This window comes from Colossoma macropomum, unplaced genomic scaffold (assembly GCF_904425465.1).
Source record: "Colossoma macropomum unplaced genomic scaffold, Colossoma_macropomum, whole genome shotgun sequence".
In the NCBI taxonomy this organism is placed as follows: Eukaryota; Metazoa; Chordata; class Actinopteri; order Characiformes; family Serrasalmidae; genus Colossoma; species Colossoma macropomum.
Window position 1 is genome coordinate 6,719,399 of NW_023494809.1, and position 18,685 is coordinate 6,738,083.

At 41.3% G+C, this 18,685-nt stretch overlaps 1 protein-coding gene across 8 annotated transcripts in view; it reads right to left on the reverse strand.

The window, feature by feature from the left end:
• Positions 1-18,685, reverse strand: part of cspg5a (chondroitin sulfate proteoglycan 5a) — a 63,515-nt gene that overhangs the window by 647 nt on the left and 44,183 nt on the right. Inside the window, exons 4-6 of one of the 8 annotated variants that reach the window (XM_036558243.1) lie at positions 15,555-15,708; positions 7,890-7,946; positions 1-199 (exon numbers count right to left, since the gene is read on the reverse strand). The exon at positions 1-199 is cut by the window's left edge and continues 647 nt beyond it. In XM_036558243.1, the coding sequence (XP_036414136.1) occupies positions 29-199; positions 7,890-7,946; positions 15,555-15,708 (382 nt within the window). In that variant the 3' untranslated portion in view covers positions 1-28. Of the gene's footprint in view, positions 200-7,889; positions 7,947-15,554; positions 15,712-18,685 lie in introns of all 8 variants that reach the window. The other 7 variants (XM_036558247.1, XM_036558246.1, XM_036558242.1 and 4 more) reach the window with 7 other exon arrangements.

The window sequence follows — 18,685 nt, forward strand, 5'->3', positions numbered from 1 at the left end:
TTGTTTTTATTTATTTTTCCCGTTTTTCTCACATCATGTTGTTCTGCAGGGAGTTTACCTCCGAGGAGTTCTCCTCCCCCAGCATCTTGTGGTTCTCGTGCTTGGGGGTGAGCGAGTTTTGGATGTTCAGTGACTCGTCCTCTTTCGGTGGGGGGGCCTTCACCGGGTCCTCCAGTTTATTCTGGGCATTCGGATCATCCTGAAGATGGAGAAAACCAAAAAAACCCTGATGAAGACCTCACAAAGGTTTGAGTCGATTCTTTAGGGAACGATTCAGTGCATCATGAAAAATGATTCAATACAAATATACACCATAGTGATTCAGTGCATCCTGAAATGTCCGATTTCCAACTGACTTGATTCAAATAGATTTGATTTAATTACGATATCTTGGTTTGAATATCGGTTTGATTTGGATTTTTTAGGAAACGAATCAATGTATCGCGAAATCTCAAACATCAAACTGATTTGATCCAAACAGATTCGTTTTGATTCTGATTCTTTAAGGAGTGATTTGATTTAATAGATCTGAAAAGTCTCAAATTTTAAAATGATTTGATTCAGATCAATTTGATTTGATTACGAAACTTGGAAACGATTCAATCCATCACACAAATCTCAAATTTTAAAACGATCTGATTTAAAAAGATTTGATTTGATTATGATTCTTCAGAAAGCAATTCAACGCATCATGAAATCTTACATTGTAAAATGATTTGATTTAAATCTATTGGATTGTGACTCTTTGGTAAACGATTCAGTGCGTTGTGAACTGTTTTATTTTATCATGATTTGATTTCATTCAATACTTTTGGTGCGATTCAGTATGTATATTATTTTACTTTGCTGCTAAAAATCACAAGTGCCTTACAGGATCCAAGGACGCATTGTTAAGGACGAGATTTGTAGCAGTAGCGCGGCTTTGTCTGAAGTTAGCTTGTCCAGAAAAAGTGTAAATATATATGTATTTTTAGTCAGCACCTCATCTACTGAGGGTGAAGGACCTCGTATAGAGGGCGACGGGCATTCATCACATTCAGCATTGTACCTGTTAGCTGTAGCATTAGCATTAGCTCATTAGCTCATCTGAAGGGGCAGCCTCTACAACTCATCCAGCTCCAATTCCTACTGATTTCTCTCAGCTCTTTTGGAAGAATACAACACATTTTAAGATGTATTTCTCAGTGTGCTGCTATATTTGCTACTATTGTGGAAATGAATGTTAGGTGTCGTTGTTTTGTCCCACAGTTAAGCAAATACAAAACAAATGCTAATAAAGACACTTGATATACTTGAAATACGTACAAATATGAATCCTATATATTGTCTTTCAGTTTACTTACTTTTAGGAATAAAATGTATTTTATCATTGTGGAATTTAAGCATAAACAAATTCAATGCAGCACTAGAGCACACCGTACGTCATACTATTAAAATCAATTATGAGTGAGTATAACATTAAGCGATTGAATCACCACATTCAGTTGATGCATTGATGCACTTTTATGCTCTTCCCCACTACCCTCCCCCCTTTTTAGGCCCAACAAAACTGACCTGTTGCCCACCCATGTCCTATGTTGACCCTTTATTATCCCCCCACTCGGTTAAACACATTATAGAACATCTAAACCCCCATTTACTCACATTATTCCTCAATTCCTACACATCAGTTCTGCCCTCTTACCTGCAGCTTTGACCCACTGTCCACTGGAAAATACTAGTGTTTCACGTACATTAAAAAATGCATAATGCATATTCAAAGGCATGCTAATGTGAGAGCCAACTATAATACCTGGGATCCAGGTGTGCTTTAGTGCTTGAAAATTAAACAGTGGACTCCGCAGCTATCACATTCATATCTCCGCCCATGGAATGTGATCGTATTGCAGGAGAGGAGCTTCTACACTAGAAATATGCAAATGCTGTTGCTTTGATTGTGTCCAGTTGGCTGAATATGGGCTGTATGAAGGGGTGAAATCCAGGCCAAGCAACCCCCCCCAAAATCATGCATACATGCAAACCCCCAGCGTTCATACAGCCCCATCTCCAGCACTCTGAGGCCATTAGCGAGATCAGCTCCTCCGCAATACACAGCAGTCGACTCTCTCTGTGGAATAACCATCATCAGACCCAGCTTAATCACAGCCGAACACCCGCTCTGCTCCTCCTGCAGCGCAAAGTAATTCAGTTCTCTGTACAGAGAACTACAATTCATTTCCTTAAACGTGGACCATCTATTAGGCTGTGATAGTTCAGCTTAATACAATTAGCACTGTCCCCCAACTGCCCCCCACCCCAACCCCCCCATCGCAAATGTAGTCAATCAGCCAAGACACGCTTGGTGCTTCCTTAGCTAGGAGGCTAAAGTAGCTCACATGGAAGATTATGTAGACCAGTTAGCATCATACAGACAAAATTCAGGCTGCTATTGTTTTTAGCTACACTAACACTTACAGTGTTCATAGATAACGGTGCCAATCTGATTGAACACATTCCGATTATAGATGAAGACTGAGGTGTTTATTCTCACTCTACTCAACACTCTGATGAACATCTCTGTTTACATGTTCACTACAAGTAACCCGATCCAAAATTACGTGCGTGCGTAGAGAACAACTTAGTGTAGATGTTACCATGACAACCAGCATCACGCGAGTCCAGTCAGAGTGAGATGAGCAGCAGTGAGCAGCGCTTGTGTTTTAAATGACTTTAAAATGATGTCAGACTCAGGAAAACGTCCTTCACATGTCCTTATTAAAGAAGGCCGAGAGGAAGACGTCGCGTTCTGAGACACATAAGCTGGACGTCCGTCCCACCGCCGTCTTTTAAAGATCAGAGCATAAACTTCGTCTCCTCTGCAGACCAGTTTCTGCTCCACCATGTTGAACGGTATAAACTTTCACTATGACGTGACGAACATGATCAGAACGGACTTAAACTTTCTGATAGGGAATGTAATCAGATACAGGCGTTTACACGGATATTATTCTTCTATTTAACGGATTATTTACAGGATTACCCACCTCGTTCAGATAGAAACTGTATTCTGAATGGCCTCAATCAGACTAGACTATTCCGGCTGAGGTGTGTATGCGGACGTTTTCTATTCCAATTGAGGTATTAGTCCGATATTTAGCTAGTGTGTCGTACAGTGTCAGAAACCACATAATCAAGTCTACTAGAGATTACTGAAGAACTCCACATGCTTTAAGGCAAGTGTGCGAGTATTTAGAAGGCAGGTAGCACCATGCTAACCTGGTGACCTGAGGCAAGTGTTAACTTACTGTAGTCTCAGCCTCAGATGTTTCGCCCACTGATGTACACGCACATCTCGTCAATGAGAAGCAAATTTCATGCCATCAACATTTTTCTTTAAAGAATTTAGTAGCTAGGAAGCAAAATATTCTCACGTGTTTGCTGATACATGCCAATCTGTTTCCCACGTGTGTTTTTGTTGTAGCTTTGTTTTGAAATTCACCTGCGTCTACATGCCACACAGCAATACATCAGTGGTTTTTTCAGTGACTATTTCAGCCAGGCCATAAACATTAAAGCTTACCAAACTGAGAAAAAACACCTCTACAATAATGCTAATTGGACCCGTAGGGGATTTTATATGTTAGCACTAAGCTAATGGCGATTCACATGAACATATTTGGCATCAGACATTATCATATATCTGAGCTTGTATGTTTCAGTGTTACAGTGACTCTTTCAGTAAAGTGTCCTGCATAGAGCTGCCGCCACTGTTTTACATTCCTAACAACTAACCAGAACCTGCTTAGACTACAACTAATCAGTCAGTGACATATCTAGAACTTCCAGAACCAGAGTACTGTTTTTTTTTTCACATCCATTGTAAATCAGAGTGTGACTGGTTGATTCCTCTGTCACTTCCTGGTTATGCTGGTAGTTAATCTAACGTGTAAGGCCTTCAGTCCAACTCCTGAAGTCCTGTGAAGTCCATCTACCTAGATACCACAGAAAGGACAATCCTGATTGGATTTTTTTTGAGACTCCAACCAAAGCTGAGAGAAGTACTACAATACTTACAGAGTTTAAAAACAACAAACATGATGATTCAATTAAATAAAAATAAATGAAAATGGGGTGTATTTTTTATTTTAGTAGGTTCTTTGCCACATTATGTGTCAAATCTTATCAGACTCTCTGATGATAGAAATCTGACTCACAAGGCTGACTTACCTATTACCTGTTAGCTAAATTAGCTCCATAAAACCTAAAGAAGCAAACTTCACAACATCAAACACGTCTCGGCTGATTGACCATATTTGGGTTAAGATGAGAAATCGATACATTAGTCTTTTTACCAAATTACTGATTTAATGAGCTGCACTGAGTGGAATTAAACTCTCAGATGAGCGTATTGGTCAGACCCCTCCCTGCTTCGGAGGTGTATATGTGACTTCAGGCCAGGGTGGCTAAGGCACAATCGTGTCTCCTTTACAGGAGTAGATTTACCCTTTTATCTGCGATGGCCTATATAGTGACCTCAGGCAGGACGTGGGGATACGTTGTCTCCGTGGTAACGGGGTATGGGGCATCCTTTCTTCCTCCAGCGTGGAACTGGAAAACGTTTGTTCATATATATTTTTTCTTCTCTTTTTGGGGTTTTGGGGGTTTGGGGGTAAATGTTGGGGTGGTGATGAATGATGGAGAGATCATTGCATCATTTCTAACCTCATAAGAGTCAAACTTTTGAAATAACCTGACTAAACAAGTGTTTTTCCTAATCATAAACACATTGTGATCTAAAAGCAAATGCTTTAAAAGCTTGAAATCTGTTTCTAAGACAAATATATGGTAAGCAGTAAAGTCAACTGCCTATGTATAAATTTGTTTACAAAAATATAAACTTTTCAATGTTAAAAAATACATTTTTCTGTCAATTCTTTGGAAAATGAGTAGCTTTTTGAAACTGTAGTAATCAGCAAACATCTGGTTTGTCCTGAGCAGCAGTGCAGTCCATGCAAAGTACTGTGAAAACTGACCCGCTGCTTTACTCTCAGCCTTTTTTACCTGTTTATGGGTCAGTTTATAGTGTTTCATTCAAATATTTCTGCCCGTTGGCCAAACTTGCCATTCCCATGCACACAATTAGTTCTCCCCCAGATGTTTTTTTGAGTAAAACAGAGTGTAAATAGGCCTGGCTATTCAGCTCAGCCCCGTATTGATTCGTAGCTTTTGGCTGACGGGTTTAAAGAGGATGCACAGCCACTTCCTGTCCAGAGAGATTCCCTCCATTCACTGCAGCTTTTTATTTACAACTCTGTTTTCCTTCAGTGATGAGTGCCAGGCCTCTGAGTGGGTAGAAAAGAAGATCGATTCCAGCGTCCTGCGCTGTCTGAAGGTCGAAGAATGTTTAGGATGACCTAGAAAAACTTTCTTTAGTGCTCACTCCCTGCTGCTGCTCAGCAAACACATGGCTGTAGAATTGTTACTTACTACCTCACATAAATAATGAACATATTTTTAAGGCGGTTTTTCTGAATTTTTCACCGATTCCTCCAAATTTTCTGCTTAATTAAATAATTAAGAGGTAAAGAGTCGTTCACAGTGGTGGTGATAGGAACCAGACGTCCACCTCTAAAAGCTCCCTCACAGAAAGTTACTACATGAAATGGTTATGAATTCACTGCCTGATGACTGAGACACTGTTTTATGATAGTTTAGAGAACTTAAACTCCATTCATGGTGGAGGGATACATGCAGGGCGCTGTGAGGCAAAATAGTCCCCAAAGAAAACTTATTATTTCAGATTTTCCACTATTTTCCATCATCAACATTCCATATAAACTCAGAAGACTCGTGTAGGTTCCCTGGTGGTTCTGGATAGTAAATAAAATGTCTATATTTGTGTTGTAGTCATGGCGACCCCTGGTTCCTATCACCACCACTGTAAAGAGATCTGAACCATTTCACACCAAACCACTCTGAATCTCTCTGATTACATTTGAAAATTGGAATTCCCTTTGATAATAATGCATATCAAGAGCATTCGATGTCAAAGAGCACTAAAGGACATCTGGCTGCAGGCTTGCAGGCTAAACCCCAGCCTGTTAGGACCTCAGCTTGGTACCCTAAGTTAGCTAGCTGGCTAAAGTGCTGGTGAGCCAGCTCACATGAACATTATCTTAAAGTTTGTTAGCACAAATAAATTGTTTTCAGAGGTGGCGTAATTTAGATACATAATCATTGAAGTTAGACATCTTAAACACACATCAGTAGATCATTCTAGGTTACATTGGTGCATCTAATGATCATGTAATAGTGCTCAGTGCCTTTATCCTCACCTGGACTAAAGAATGCAGTAAATTGTGTTTGATGGGAGTCTAAGAGCTTCAAAGTGTTAGTAAACATGGAGGAGGATTTCTAACTGAGGACAGAAAAGGCTCAAGCTCAAATAAACAAACATTACTCGCTGCTGCCCTCTAAAGGTGATACTGCACACTGTTGTTGTAAGATCCATGACATGTTGAATTGAATGCAGCCTCCCCCTTAGATTCCATAATTACATTAGACTATGTCCTATTTGGGTCCCATCATGTATTTCTGACTACCGTACTTACGTTCCTGTAAGATTTGAGAACTTTGCATGGATCACACTGCTGCAGGACTGGCACTCTGTACAGGTAAAAATGTTAAAGAGGAACACCACAGACCTTTAGCCACACCTCCCTTCTCTACAGCAGGGTTAACAGCAGAGCATGTGAGTGGAGTGAAGTGTCAGATGGACAGGACACTTCACACTTAATCAATTATATCATTTATGGTTATTATTATATGAAAAAATAGTTCTGTGCTACACTGGCTTTTTCAGAAGGTTTAGGCTTGAAGCAACAACCCAACCACATATTAGAAAGCTGCCGAGGGTAAACAAACGCTTGTGCTTTTAAAGGTGATAAATTTGACATTTTAAACATTGATATAGCAGCAATTAACTATTTTCTATATAAAGATATAGTGGAGTAACAGCGTCAGAGAGTGAAGCCACGCCCCCTTTTCATAGCTGGGATGGGCGTGCATGCATGTTAATTCCGCCCTGTAAATCCCAACCCCCCGACATGTTTTGTTTTGCCTTCCCAAACAGTGACCGCCCACACAGCGTGCGTGCACAATTTAAGGTGGAATGGGAAAATTCGAACAAGAAGCTGGCGAAAAAGAAGCTGAGTTGAAATGCATGAAAAGGGACGAGGAGGTCGCACCTGCTGGACAGGTGGATAACATTAACTCATTTTTGCTGTTTCACAGAATCAACTGGTCAGTATCGTTATGCCTTGTTTGCGAATGTTTGTGATAGCAACTGTTAGCTTTGCAGCGACAGATTGCTAACCCAGAGCTTCGCCAACGTTAGCTACACAGCTTGCACAGAAAAATGGACACAAGATTGTGTAATGTCTGAACTTTGTTGTGATCGGTTAGAATTTCTGGTAAATCACGCTCCAACTCTGCACCACTCACATGCTCTGGTTAACGTCCGCTGGTCATCATGACAGAATCATGTAGGTTAACCATAGACACTGTCTGAACAACTGTATCATTGTTAGCTCGCTTAGCATTATCGCTAACTAAGTTATCAACAGGATAGGACAAATAATAGCTGGCTAGCAAAGTAATAAGCTAATATAGCTAGCTGCAAACATGAGCTAGGAAACCAACCCGGTATTAAGAAGCTAGCTAACTCAAATCAAACGCGTTTTTTAATCTGAAATTTCTTGGTGTTGCTCTTTATAATGATGGTGGAAGTGTTTAGATTGGTCAGTACAGCTCAGAGAGGATGAATATCAGGGTAACGGCACAATGACAGGCCAGCTACTCTCTGGGGGTGGAGCTGTGGGCGGGGCCGGGGGCGGGGCTGGGGTTCTTACCTCACAGCCGGACTCCTCTTTGGTCTTACACTCCCAGGTGTATCTGCTCATGGTTTTCTGAGGGGGTAGAGTATAATTTATACCTCATTATATACATTTACCTCACTCAGAGAGAGAAATACAGAGGGAGAACGACAGCAGATGAGAGAACAGAGAGAAGTAGAGACAGAAAGACAGACAGAGAGAGAGAGATTATATATACACTACCATTCAAATGACTGGACAATTTTTGTTATTATACATACAATAACTCATACAGTGCAATTTTGTTTTTATGGTATTTTCCTAAATTTAGTCATGTCCAATTTCACCCGTTACTCAGTTCACATGATGCTACTCATGGGATGATGGCTAGCAAGAGCTTCCTCTGAGACACGCGAAGCTCCACCGCATCTTTTCAAACTGCTGCTAAGGCAACGTCATTTGAGCTCAACACGCTTGGAGGAGAACACTAACTATTACTTCTGTTACGTCAGCTAACAGACTCGCGCATTGGCTAGCATCAAGCTGAGTGATTGGGGGAGAGGGAGGACCACCCTACTCCCCCAGAGAAAGAGAGAGAGAGAGTTATGCTGTCTTGGGCCCCTGATTACGGATGGCTGTGGCATCACTGGGGGTCGAACTGACAACGTCCCGATGACAGCGCCTATGCTTGGAAACATCTCCAAATCCGGCCCTTAAATCTCGTTTCCAGTCCTGGATTTTACAGTCAATTATAGTCAGTCAGTTAGATCAGTAGTTCAGTTATATACTGGTAAAATGCAGGACCGGTAACTGGAATGAAGGTCCAGATTTGAAGACCTCTAATGGTTGCACCATTCGGGAGAGTTGCTGTTACTCCAAACTGGAAAACAAAAAACTTTTAGATGTTACATTTTATATTTCCAGTACCTTGACAACAACGGACAAACACTTTACTGTAATTATTCATTTCTGACAATTTTTGGCAAATTTCTGCCTGCCTTTTGAAATATAAGACATTCTAATCATTTTAGAATCTTCTACCCCGTTCATGATTCTGGACACACCTAACATTTCTTTATTTTTATTTTGTCATTTATTATTTGTTTTTAAATATACATATTTATCTGTCATCACTTCTTTTATATTATTGAAAATATCAATTCTAAACAAAAATATTGATTCTAAACTTTTGAACGGTAGTGTATATTCACAGAGAGCAAGAGACAGAAATAAGGACAGAGAGAGAGAGAGAGAGAGAGAGAGACAGTCAGCTCGTGCTTTAGCTCATGTCTGACAGAGTTTTTAGACAGATCAGTAACGGCGGTTAGTTTAGTTTAGTTTTGGCTCGGTGCCTAAACACAGCTACGAACTCTGGTTCATGAACTCTAGAAAAGGCAGATGAGCAGCGCTCGCTGAGGTAAGGGTAGACGTCACTGTTGGTACAGAGGCTGCTGTTACTATGGTTACTAAGGATGGAAATCTACACTTGGCACTACAGCGTTAAGATGAGAAGAAGAAGGAGAAAATCTAGAAGAGGAGGAGGCGCCCACACTTGAATCGTCAGTGCATCTACAGCAAGAACATACAAGAAAATTAAAATGCAGCCCTTTTTGACCGAATTTAGCCTTGCAGTGTGATCTCGTAACACCTCTGGGACAACCTTGAGAAACTCTGGGCTAAATATTGGGGGATCGTAGACCTACTAATCCAACGCTCGTAAAGGTGGAGCTGACAGTAGGGGGCGCTGATGCGCTCCTCAACATTGTCTGACGGACAGCAAGCCTGTTGTTAGCACATGGATGTAGCCAGAGCCGGTTTATGAGGAGCCTGGCCACTTCTTAAAGGTGTATTTCACTAAAAAAGCAAAGAAAACTCACCTGTATGTTTCGTTTTTTTCTACAGTAAACGGGTTTTGGGCAGGAGGACGCTAACATTACTGCTACTAAGTGCTGACTGGTTGGTGAGCGGAGCAGCTCATTGGCTGTTTGCGCTCAAAGACGTTCTGAACGTACATGAGGCGCCGTTAACCCCTATATTTATAAGTAATGTTAATATGTTTTATGCTGTTCAGTGTTCAGGAAATAAATGTAATCTTTTAGTATTTATAAACTATGATTTTGCTCAAATGCTCCATCTTAACCCATTCATTTTGGACTCACTCGGGAGCGCCCTCTAGTGTTTGAGAAACACAGAAGATGCTACAGAGTGGAAATTCTCCACTGTACAAGTTGTCTGATGTAGCATCTGTTAGCGTGGCTGAAAAATGTGAATAGCAATTTCAGGAGCACTTGTTTTGTTTGTGTTATCGATTGCATTCCAGGCGTTGATTAAGCACAGACTTGAGGAATTTGGGGGCAGGTTTTACTCTTGTTAACGGTGGATTTCACCACAATCCGGGGGCAAAAGTTTAGCCAGTTGTCCCCAGATGTGAAAACTTGTCATGAGATCACATCTGGCCCGGCGAGACTAGAACGAATTCTGAAGATGTACCAATGTATCCTTTGAATGCTGCGTTCGACTAAAGCTAATAACTAATAACCAAACATATATTAGCTATTATAGCCCCAACTAAGAATTCATACACATAATTCTTGGTTCCCACTTTAGATCAGTCAAGACAAACACAGCTGTTTAAATCCATAACACTGAATATAAAGTTTGCTGTTTTGAGGACGTAAATACGTCACAAACGTTAATTTCCATTCATGTCAGTAGTGTTAGCTAGCTCGTTGCTAACAATACTCACTTTCATGGAGACCTCATTGTTTTTTTTCCCACTTTGAGAATAATCCGAGCTCAGACTTCCCACCTCTGGGTTTGGTTGAATGCATAAATCTCGATCTCCCATAAGCTTTTGCGTCAATACGCAAATACGCAAATGCATAGCAGAGTTGTGAGGAAGGACTGTGTGTGAGGAAGGACTAACGCTGTGGAAAATTAGCTTCAGTTGTCAACATGAATTTCCTGTTAAGGATGTTATTAATGAGTGTTAAAATGTTAAGTCATGGACAACAAGCTGTATCGTTAGCATAGCTGTTTAGCATTAACTAGGCATTAGCAAGCAAAGTAGTTAGCTTGTTGTGATCTAACACCACAAACAGCATTGAATCTGCTTATCAGTGGAGGGAAACTTTCTATAAAGCCTTGAATTCCTGGTAGATCGTATTATTTCATGTTAGCAGCACTGCTAAGGACGCTAGCATGGTTATCCCACAAAAGAGAACTATGTTAGCTCTACTTCTACCCATGCTGCAGGCGCATTAGCCAGGCTTCTAACCACCCTCCACCCCCCAAACCTACTGGCAGCAGTGAGACATTGCATGTCAGATGTTTATCCTGTTTTCCAAGTTTCGTCCATTCTTTCAGACAGAATTTGATGAATGCCCCACCCCCCCACCTCCCGCCGTCCATCTGAACCAGGATAAACGAGTGAAACGAAACACAAAAATATATAAATATATATATAGATGCAGCAAAGCGGACAAGCAGCAGCCGCTCGCATGACCACTAGAAGGCGCATGTGAGCATTTCAGCATGCGGTAATGCAGAGGAAAGAAGGGGGAGGGCAGCAGGGTGCTTTGGGGTAGGATGAGGGGCATGGAGGGGTCTTACATCTCCCAGTGTTGGTCAGTCTGCACACATCACGTTTATGGAGGACGTGTTCGACCACCAAGAGTTCAATTTTACCAACTTACCATCATAAAATTATCAGTGTAAAGGTAGATGCTCTTAAAGGTAGGAAAGTATTGAGTATATGAGTAATATGAATATAATTCGGATAAAATTACAGCACATTGATGTTATTAATGGCCATAACTGAGTTGTTTAAGGGTTAAAGCTGTGTGTAAATGTATACGTGTGTGTACGGCTGGTATTGTTCAGTATTTTTCGATACCGATTTCTTGACTTTGATACCGATTCTTAAATAATGTTTTTTCGATAACTTTTTTTTAAATTACAAACTGAAAGTGGGTGTGGCTTAAACTAGAACTGCAGCGTAGCACTGAAGTTACTAACATGCATAACTTAGACAGCCAATCAGCAGCCTAGATTAGGGGTCGCACAGACTTGCCGATTTACGGCTCGGTGGAGACACTTTAATCTCGAGGTCAGCAGTCGCTGATGACGTGTTTATGACACTAACAACATGGACGCCTCAGAGAAGACAGCAGGTGAGGACCCTGGTGATTCCAGGGTCTGTATCTCAGGTTTCCTGAAGGCAATGAGATTCATTGAGGATCCAGGGCTTGTTGGAAAGGACGCATCACGCTCTACTGACCTGTGGAGTTTGGCTTCGTTCTATCATTGCTGTGCCGATCTACAGAGCTTCAAAGATCAGATATTGAATGTCGTTATCTCCAGTTTCCTGAAGACTTCCATAAAAAGTCCTGTGTGTTTGGAGAGGAAGCATAACACCCTGTAATCCTGTAAAGATTGAAATTACTCTTATTATTGCTGAGTTATGGTGCTCTAAATCTCTCTGGCTCTCCGGACCTCAGCCGCAGATGAGCATCTCGGCAAGGCTGCCTAGGGTGTGCCTAAGTCAGATACAAATTTGCGAGACTCCAGGGTCTGTATCTCTGGTTTCCTGGCGGCTAGCTATGTGATCCAGGGCTTGTTTAAAAGGCGTGTCACGCCCTACTGTGGTGTTTGGCTTCGTTCTATCACATCCCTGCTGGTCTACGGTGCTTCAAAGATCAGATATTAGACATTGTTATTTCCGACTCCAATAAAAAGTCCCGTGTGGTTGGAGAGGCAGCATAACACCCTGTTAGAGTTACGATGCTCTAAATCTCTCTGGCTCTCCGGACCTCTGCCACGGGCAAGCGTCTCGGCAAGGCCGGCTAATGTACGCTTAAGTCGGATACAAGCTTGCAAGATTTTGGGGTCCGTATCTCTGCTTCCCCGAAGGCCAGCGATGCAATCCAGGGCTCGTTGGAAAGGGCAGGTCACGCTCTACTGACCTGTGGAATTTGGCTTTGTCACAGATTTGCTTGTTTCGAAGCATTGACTTCTCCTGTGGTCTTATTCATGACGTCATCAGTGATTAGTCCACGTCGACTCGACTTTCATCATGCAACTGTTGACTTTAAAAAGTCGTGCAGCCCCGAGTCTAGATCTTGGAGGAACCCTGCTAATTGGCTCATGGATCCTGAGGATGACCACTCAGGTACTGAATATTTGTTTGGATGATACAGAATGTTTCTGTACTCAGTAGTACTGAAGTAATTCAGTCGATACCATTAAGGTATTGAATTTGGATACTCAGTCCTGCGTTTGTGTAATTCTGCCTCCACATTGATTCTCAGCGGGGGGATCAATACAGTGGGTTTCTGGAGGGTCCCTCTCTCACTGCTGGCTGGACGTGATGACAGGAAACCATTAAATGGTGGTCAGGGATATTCGAGGAGTGAATTAATTATAGGCCATCTCTAGCAGAGGCAGCGACAGTCAGAATGGCCACTAAGTACAGGTTATTTATTTACGCAGGAGCCTTAACAACTGAATATGTTGGATGTTTCAGTTTTTAGTGTTTCCACTTTTTAACTTTATTACAGCTGCACTGAAAAAATGGTGTCTTGCCAAGTGAAAGGGCCTTAATGATCTGTCTGATATCCCTCATGTTGAGATTGCTGTAAGCTTGTAAGAAGATCATTTAACTTATTTCAATCTCCATTTTTACTTGTTTTGGGTAAAAGAAAATTGAAAAATGGCAGATTATTTTGCTTATTTTAAGAAATGTGCTTGAAACAATCAGAATCATCTGCTAACACAGTAATATACTTTCAGAAATTGTCTAGAAATGTTATATAATTTTATAACATTCATACAACGTTGATTTCTCTCGTTATGATATCAGTTTCTCAACCCAGCTAGAATTTTTTTGTTCTAAAAATGTTCCGAGAGTAATACACACATGTTCTTTTATTGTTTTCAGCTGGAATTTTTTTGTTTTTTGTTCCCAGAATGTTCTTCTGGGAGCGTCCCCTAAAAACATCATCATGTAACATAATCTGTTGCCATGACAACATCCTTAAAACACCCTCCGAATGAGGCATCTTATTAATGGAGGGGAATTTTCTATAAAGCCTTGAATTCCTAGTAGATCGTATTATTTCACGTTAGCAGCACTGCTAAGGACGCTAGCATGGTTATCCCACAAAAGAGAACTACGTTAGCTCTACTTCTACCCATGCTGCAGGTGCACCCCCCTCGCCACCTACTGGCAGCAGTGAGACATTGCATGTCAGATGTTTACCTGTTTTCTAAGTTTCGTCCATTCTTTCAGACAGAATTTGATGTCTTAGTTAAAATGTAACCTTTTAGGATCATTATTTGAAATGCTAAACATCCTTAAAACGTTCTTTGAACATTAAAACGTTTTCTTTAAACATTATTAGAACTTGTAGGTACTTTTAATATGATTTTTGCTATGTTTTAGCTATTGTTTTACTTTTTGTTATTCTTTTTTTTATTTTATTCTTTTTATTTATTTTATTAATGTAAATCTATTTTCTTACCTCTTCTGTTCCTTTTTATTTCATTAATATATGTTTTTATTTATTTTATCTTTATCTGATATGTTAATTAATTTACTATACTGTAATTTTAATGGTTTATTGATTTAACGGTTTATTAGTACCCTCTTATTATTAAAGTTTACTGTTAAGATTTTTATTACTTCATTATAACATTTGATTTCTTTTTACTACCCAACTTCTCAGTCCCTGATTTCTGTATTGCTCGGCCTCAGTGTATTCCGAGTTTAAATAAAGGTAGATTGATTGATCGAGTGATTGATTGAGGTAACGTTAGCCAAAATTATGAGAACGTTTCTTGCTAGCTGGGAAAGAAATCTGCAAACACGCCTCCAAAGTTCAGTCTTAGAAGCTGGTTGATCGTTTTCTGAAGTAATCAAACACATTCAGTGGTGTTGAGGTCTGGACTCTGGGGTGGTCAGTCCATCGTTCAGCTTCTTTGTTTGATGTGTCCGTCTCCTTTTCTCAGTGAGGTTCTTCTTGATCAGCTACACATCCTTTCAGACCCACAGCGCTGAGTGGTCTTCTCACAGTGGAAGGATGGACAGAAACACCTGTGGATGTTTTCAGATCTGATCAGCTTGATTTTCTCCTCTCTCTCAGAGACGAAAGCTTTAAGTGCTGTTTATCTGATGGGGGCAGTTTTGGGGTCGACCAGGTCTTCCAGGTGGTTGTTAGGAGCCCCATTTTCTCTGGAGCTCTTAATCAGTTTTTGAGCTCCAGTTTTGGAAACTCTTATTATTTTCCTTTGACTTCTCGCAGGTGGTTTATCTTGTATGTGATCCCTGACTAAATATCTCCTAAAAATCAATAATTTGTGCTTAACGGCTGGAAATAATAAATTAAGTGAAGGGTGGCGCATGTATGCATCCCTGCCCATGTATATCCATCCATGCATGTGTGTCCATGGCAACAGCAAAGATTTTTTTTCTTGTCCTCTGTGAACCGTGTTGCTATGGCAACAGCCGTTGCCCCGGTAACCGCGCGCATTGATGTGTGAGAGCAGACCTGTCTGGACTGAGAGAAAAAAAAAAACCCTCAGCAGCCCCTCCCCCCCACGGGAGAGATCCTCTCAGGCCCATGCAGAGAGGAAGAGGAGGGATGAGGAAGGATGGAGGGATGGAGGGAAAGAGAGAGAGAGAGAGAGACGAGAGCACGTTACCTGACAGATAATGTTATCATAGTAAGCCAAAGCACGAGCATGAGGGAGGACAGGGGGGGTGTCGCAGAGTTTCCTTACGTTTGGGTGGGAGCCCTCAGCGATGGTGGAGAGAGAGAAATTATCATTGTGCTGCTCCGAGGACGGGCGATACTTACTGCTGCAGGGGAGAGAGAGAGAGAGAGAGAGAGAGAGAGAGAGAGAGAGAGAGAAAGAGAGAGAGAGAGAGAGCAGAAAGAGATGGAGAGAAAGGGACAGAGAGTAATGGAGAGAGGTAGAGAGAGATGGAGGACAGAAAGAGAGCAAAAAGAGATGGTGAAAGAAAGAGAGTGATGGAGAGAGGTAGAGAGAAAGGGAGGAGAGAGAGAGCCAAAAGAGATGGTGAAAGAGAGTGAGAGAGAGGGAGAGAAAGAGGGAGGAGAGAGAGCAAAAAGAGATGGTGGAAGAAAGAGTGATTAGAGAGGGATTGAGAGAGGGAGGAAAGAGTGAGGAAAAAGAGAAAGTGAAAGACAGAGTGATGGAGAGTGGAAGAAAGAGGCAGGGAGAGGGAGCAAAAAATGGTGTAAGAGAGAAAAAGGGAGGAAAGAGCAAAAAGATGGTGAAAGAAACAGTAATGGAGAGCGGTAGAGAGAGGGAGGAGAGAGAGAGCAAAAAGAAAAGGAGTAAGAGTGAGAGAGAGAGGTAGAAGGAAAAAGAAAGGAAGAAAAAGAGTGATAAAGAGAGAGGGCAGAACAGTGGAGGGTGAAGAGAAGGGGAGAGAGAGAGCAACAAGATGAGAAAGAAGAGAGAGAAAGCAAGAAAAAGGAGAAAGAGAGAGAGAGATAGAGAAATACCATGCATAGAGGAGAAGACAAGGAGAAGAAGGAGACAGAGGAGATGGACGGGAAGAGAAGGGGAGAGAGAGAGAGAGAGAGACAGAGAGAAAGAGACAGAGAGAAAGAGACATACAAAGAGATATAGACAGAGGCAAAGAGAGAGAGAGATATAGAGAGAGACAGAGACATAGAAAGAGACAGAGAGAGTCATATAGAGAGATACACAGAGAGAGAGAGATAGAGACACAGAGAGAGAGACAGAGACACAGAGAGAGAGAGACATAGAGACACAGAGAGAGAGACATAGAGACACACAGAGAGAGAGACATAGAGACACACAGAGAGAGAGACATAGAGACACAGAGAGAGAGACATAGAGACACAGAGAGAGAGAGAGATAGAGACACAGAGAGAGACATAGAGACACAGAGAGAGAGACATAGAGACAGAGAGAGAGAGAGAGAGAGCATTAGTGTATGTTTGCACACAGACATTTAAACAGACACACATAAACGTATTAACAGTGCAGACTTTATGAACATTTAACACCAGTATTTACACACATCCAGACGTCCACCACTAAAAGCTCCCTCACACACAGTTATTACATGATATGATTATGAATACACTGCCTGATATCAGAAACATCAGACGTCTGGTTCCTATCACCACCACTGTAAACCAGTCTGAACCATTTCACACCAAACCACTCTGAATCACTCTGTTTACATCTCACACACTGAATTATGTGCAGAATTTTTGAAAAATTGGTGGAATTTCCCTTTAACAACGTGATGGCTCAGTGCTGTTGTTGCCTCATTCCGGTTTTTATTATGTTTGTTCTCCAAACTACCTTTCAGAACAGGAAACACATGAACAGGAGTATAAGTCACACATCAGTCGCGCTGCATCGCTACTCTGATTAAACGAACTCGTTTCACATTTCCGGTTATCTCTTCTGTCGGTTTCTGTCAGCAGGTCATTTCATTTCCGGTCGAACCAAAACAAACAGTGCAGTCCAGCTTTAAGGCGTTTTGCTGTTTAAGATCTTTTTGATTTATTATTGAGTTCAAAGTGAATTTGGAACATTTAGATTTATCATGAGCTCAAGTTGGGCGGCACGGTGGCGCAGTGGGTAGCGCTGAGTGAATGGCCTGGGTTCGATTTTTTGTTACGCAGTAACACCAGTGACACGACTCCTGGGGATCACAACTTTCATTATATATTTTATAATATTTATTTGGTGTTTGTTTCCTTTATGTCATTTAATTTATATATTCCATAATCATGTATAGATTATTGCAGTTAAAATTGCAGAAAAACATGTTTTTACTACAGAATATGGCCTCAGCCTTCACACACGACTGTGGGGACGAGCTCTTCTGTGGTGCTTGGAATTCTGTATGATTGATTTAAAAACCAATATTGTTAAATTGAGACTCAAGAAGGTGTTTTTGGTAAAATAACCTATTGTTTTATTTTAAAAGTATTCTATCATGTTTTTTAAGTGTAATATATCTTTAAACGCTAGGGACACAAAAATGGACGTTTCTGTAGAATGACCCAGCCTTTTCTGTGTATTTTGGCCTTTTGTCCACACGCAAACCTCGGGAGTGTTTGGCTGAAGAGAGCGCCGTTATCTCCTTTGTTTATATGAGGTGATTTTGTGCAGTGGTGGACGCAGCCAAAACAGTTCTGGTTTTAATATCGTTAACAGGACTCGTTGCGTGTTTCCACATAAATGTACAGTCACTCCTACACTACACTGGAGAACAGAGGTTGCTGCTTTATCCAGCAACCGTCTCCAGTTTTGGAGGAGACCCGGTCGGCCCTCTAGTTGGTGGAACTTTGAAAACTAAGTGACTGTTGCAGAAGAACATCAGTTTGTCAGTTGTTGTAGTTGTTGTCCTGTTCTTGCTGGTGCTTGACTGTATTTTTATGTTTTCATGCAGAGAGAGAAGCCAAAAATGTAACTTTGAGACCCGGCCCAATCCAGACTGGTACTGATAGATTTGAAACCCAAACTCGTGACTTTGAGACCCGGTCCAATCCAGACTGGTACTGATAGATTTGAAACCCAAACTCATGACTTTGAGACCCGGTCCAATCCAGACTGGTACTGATAGATTTGAAACCCAAACTCGTGACTTTGAGACCCGGCCCAATCCAGACTGGTACTGATAGATTTGAAACCCAAACTCGTGACTTTGAGACCCGGCCCAATCCAGACTGGTACTGATAGATTTGAAACCCAAACTCATGACTTTGAGACCCGGCCCAATCCAGACTGGTACTGATAGATTTGAAACCCAAACTCGT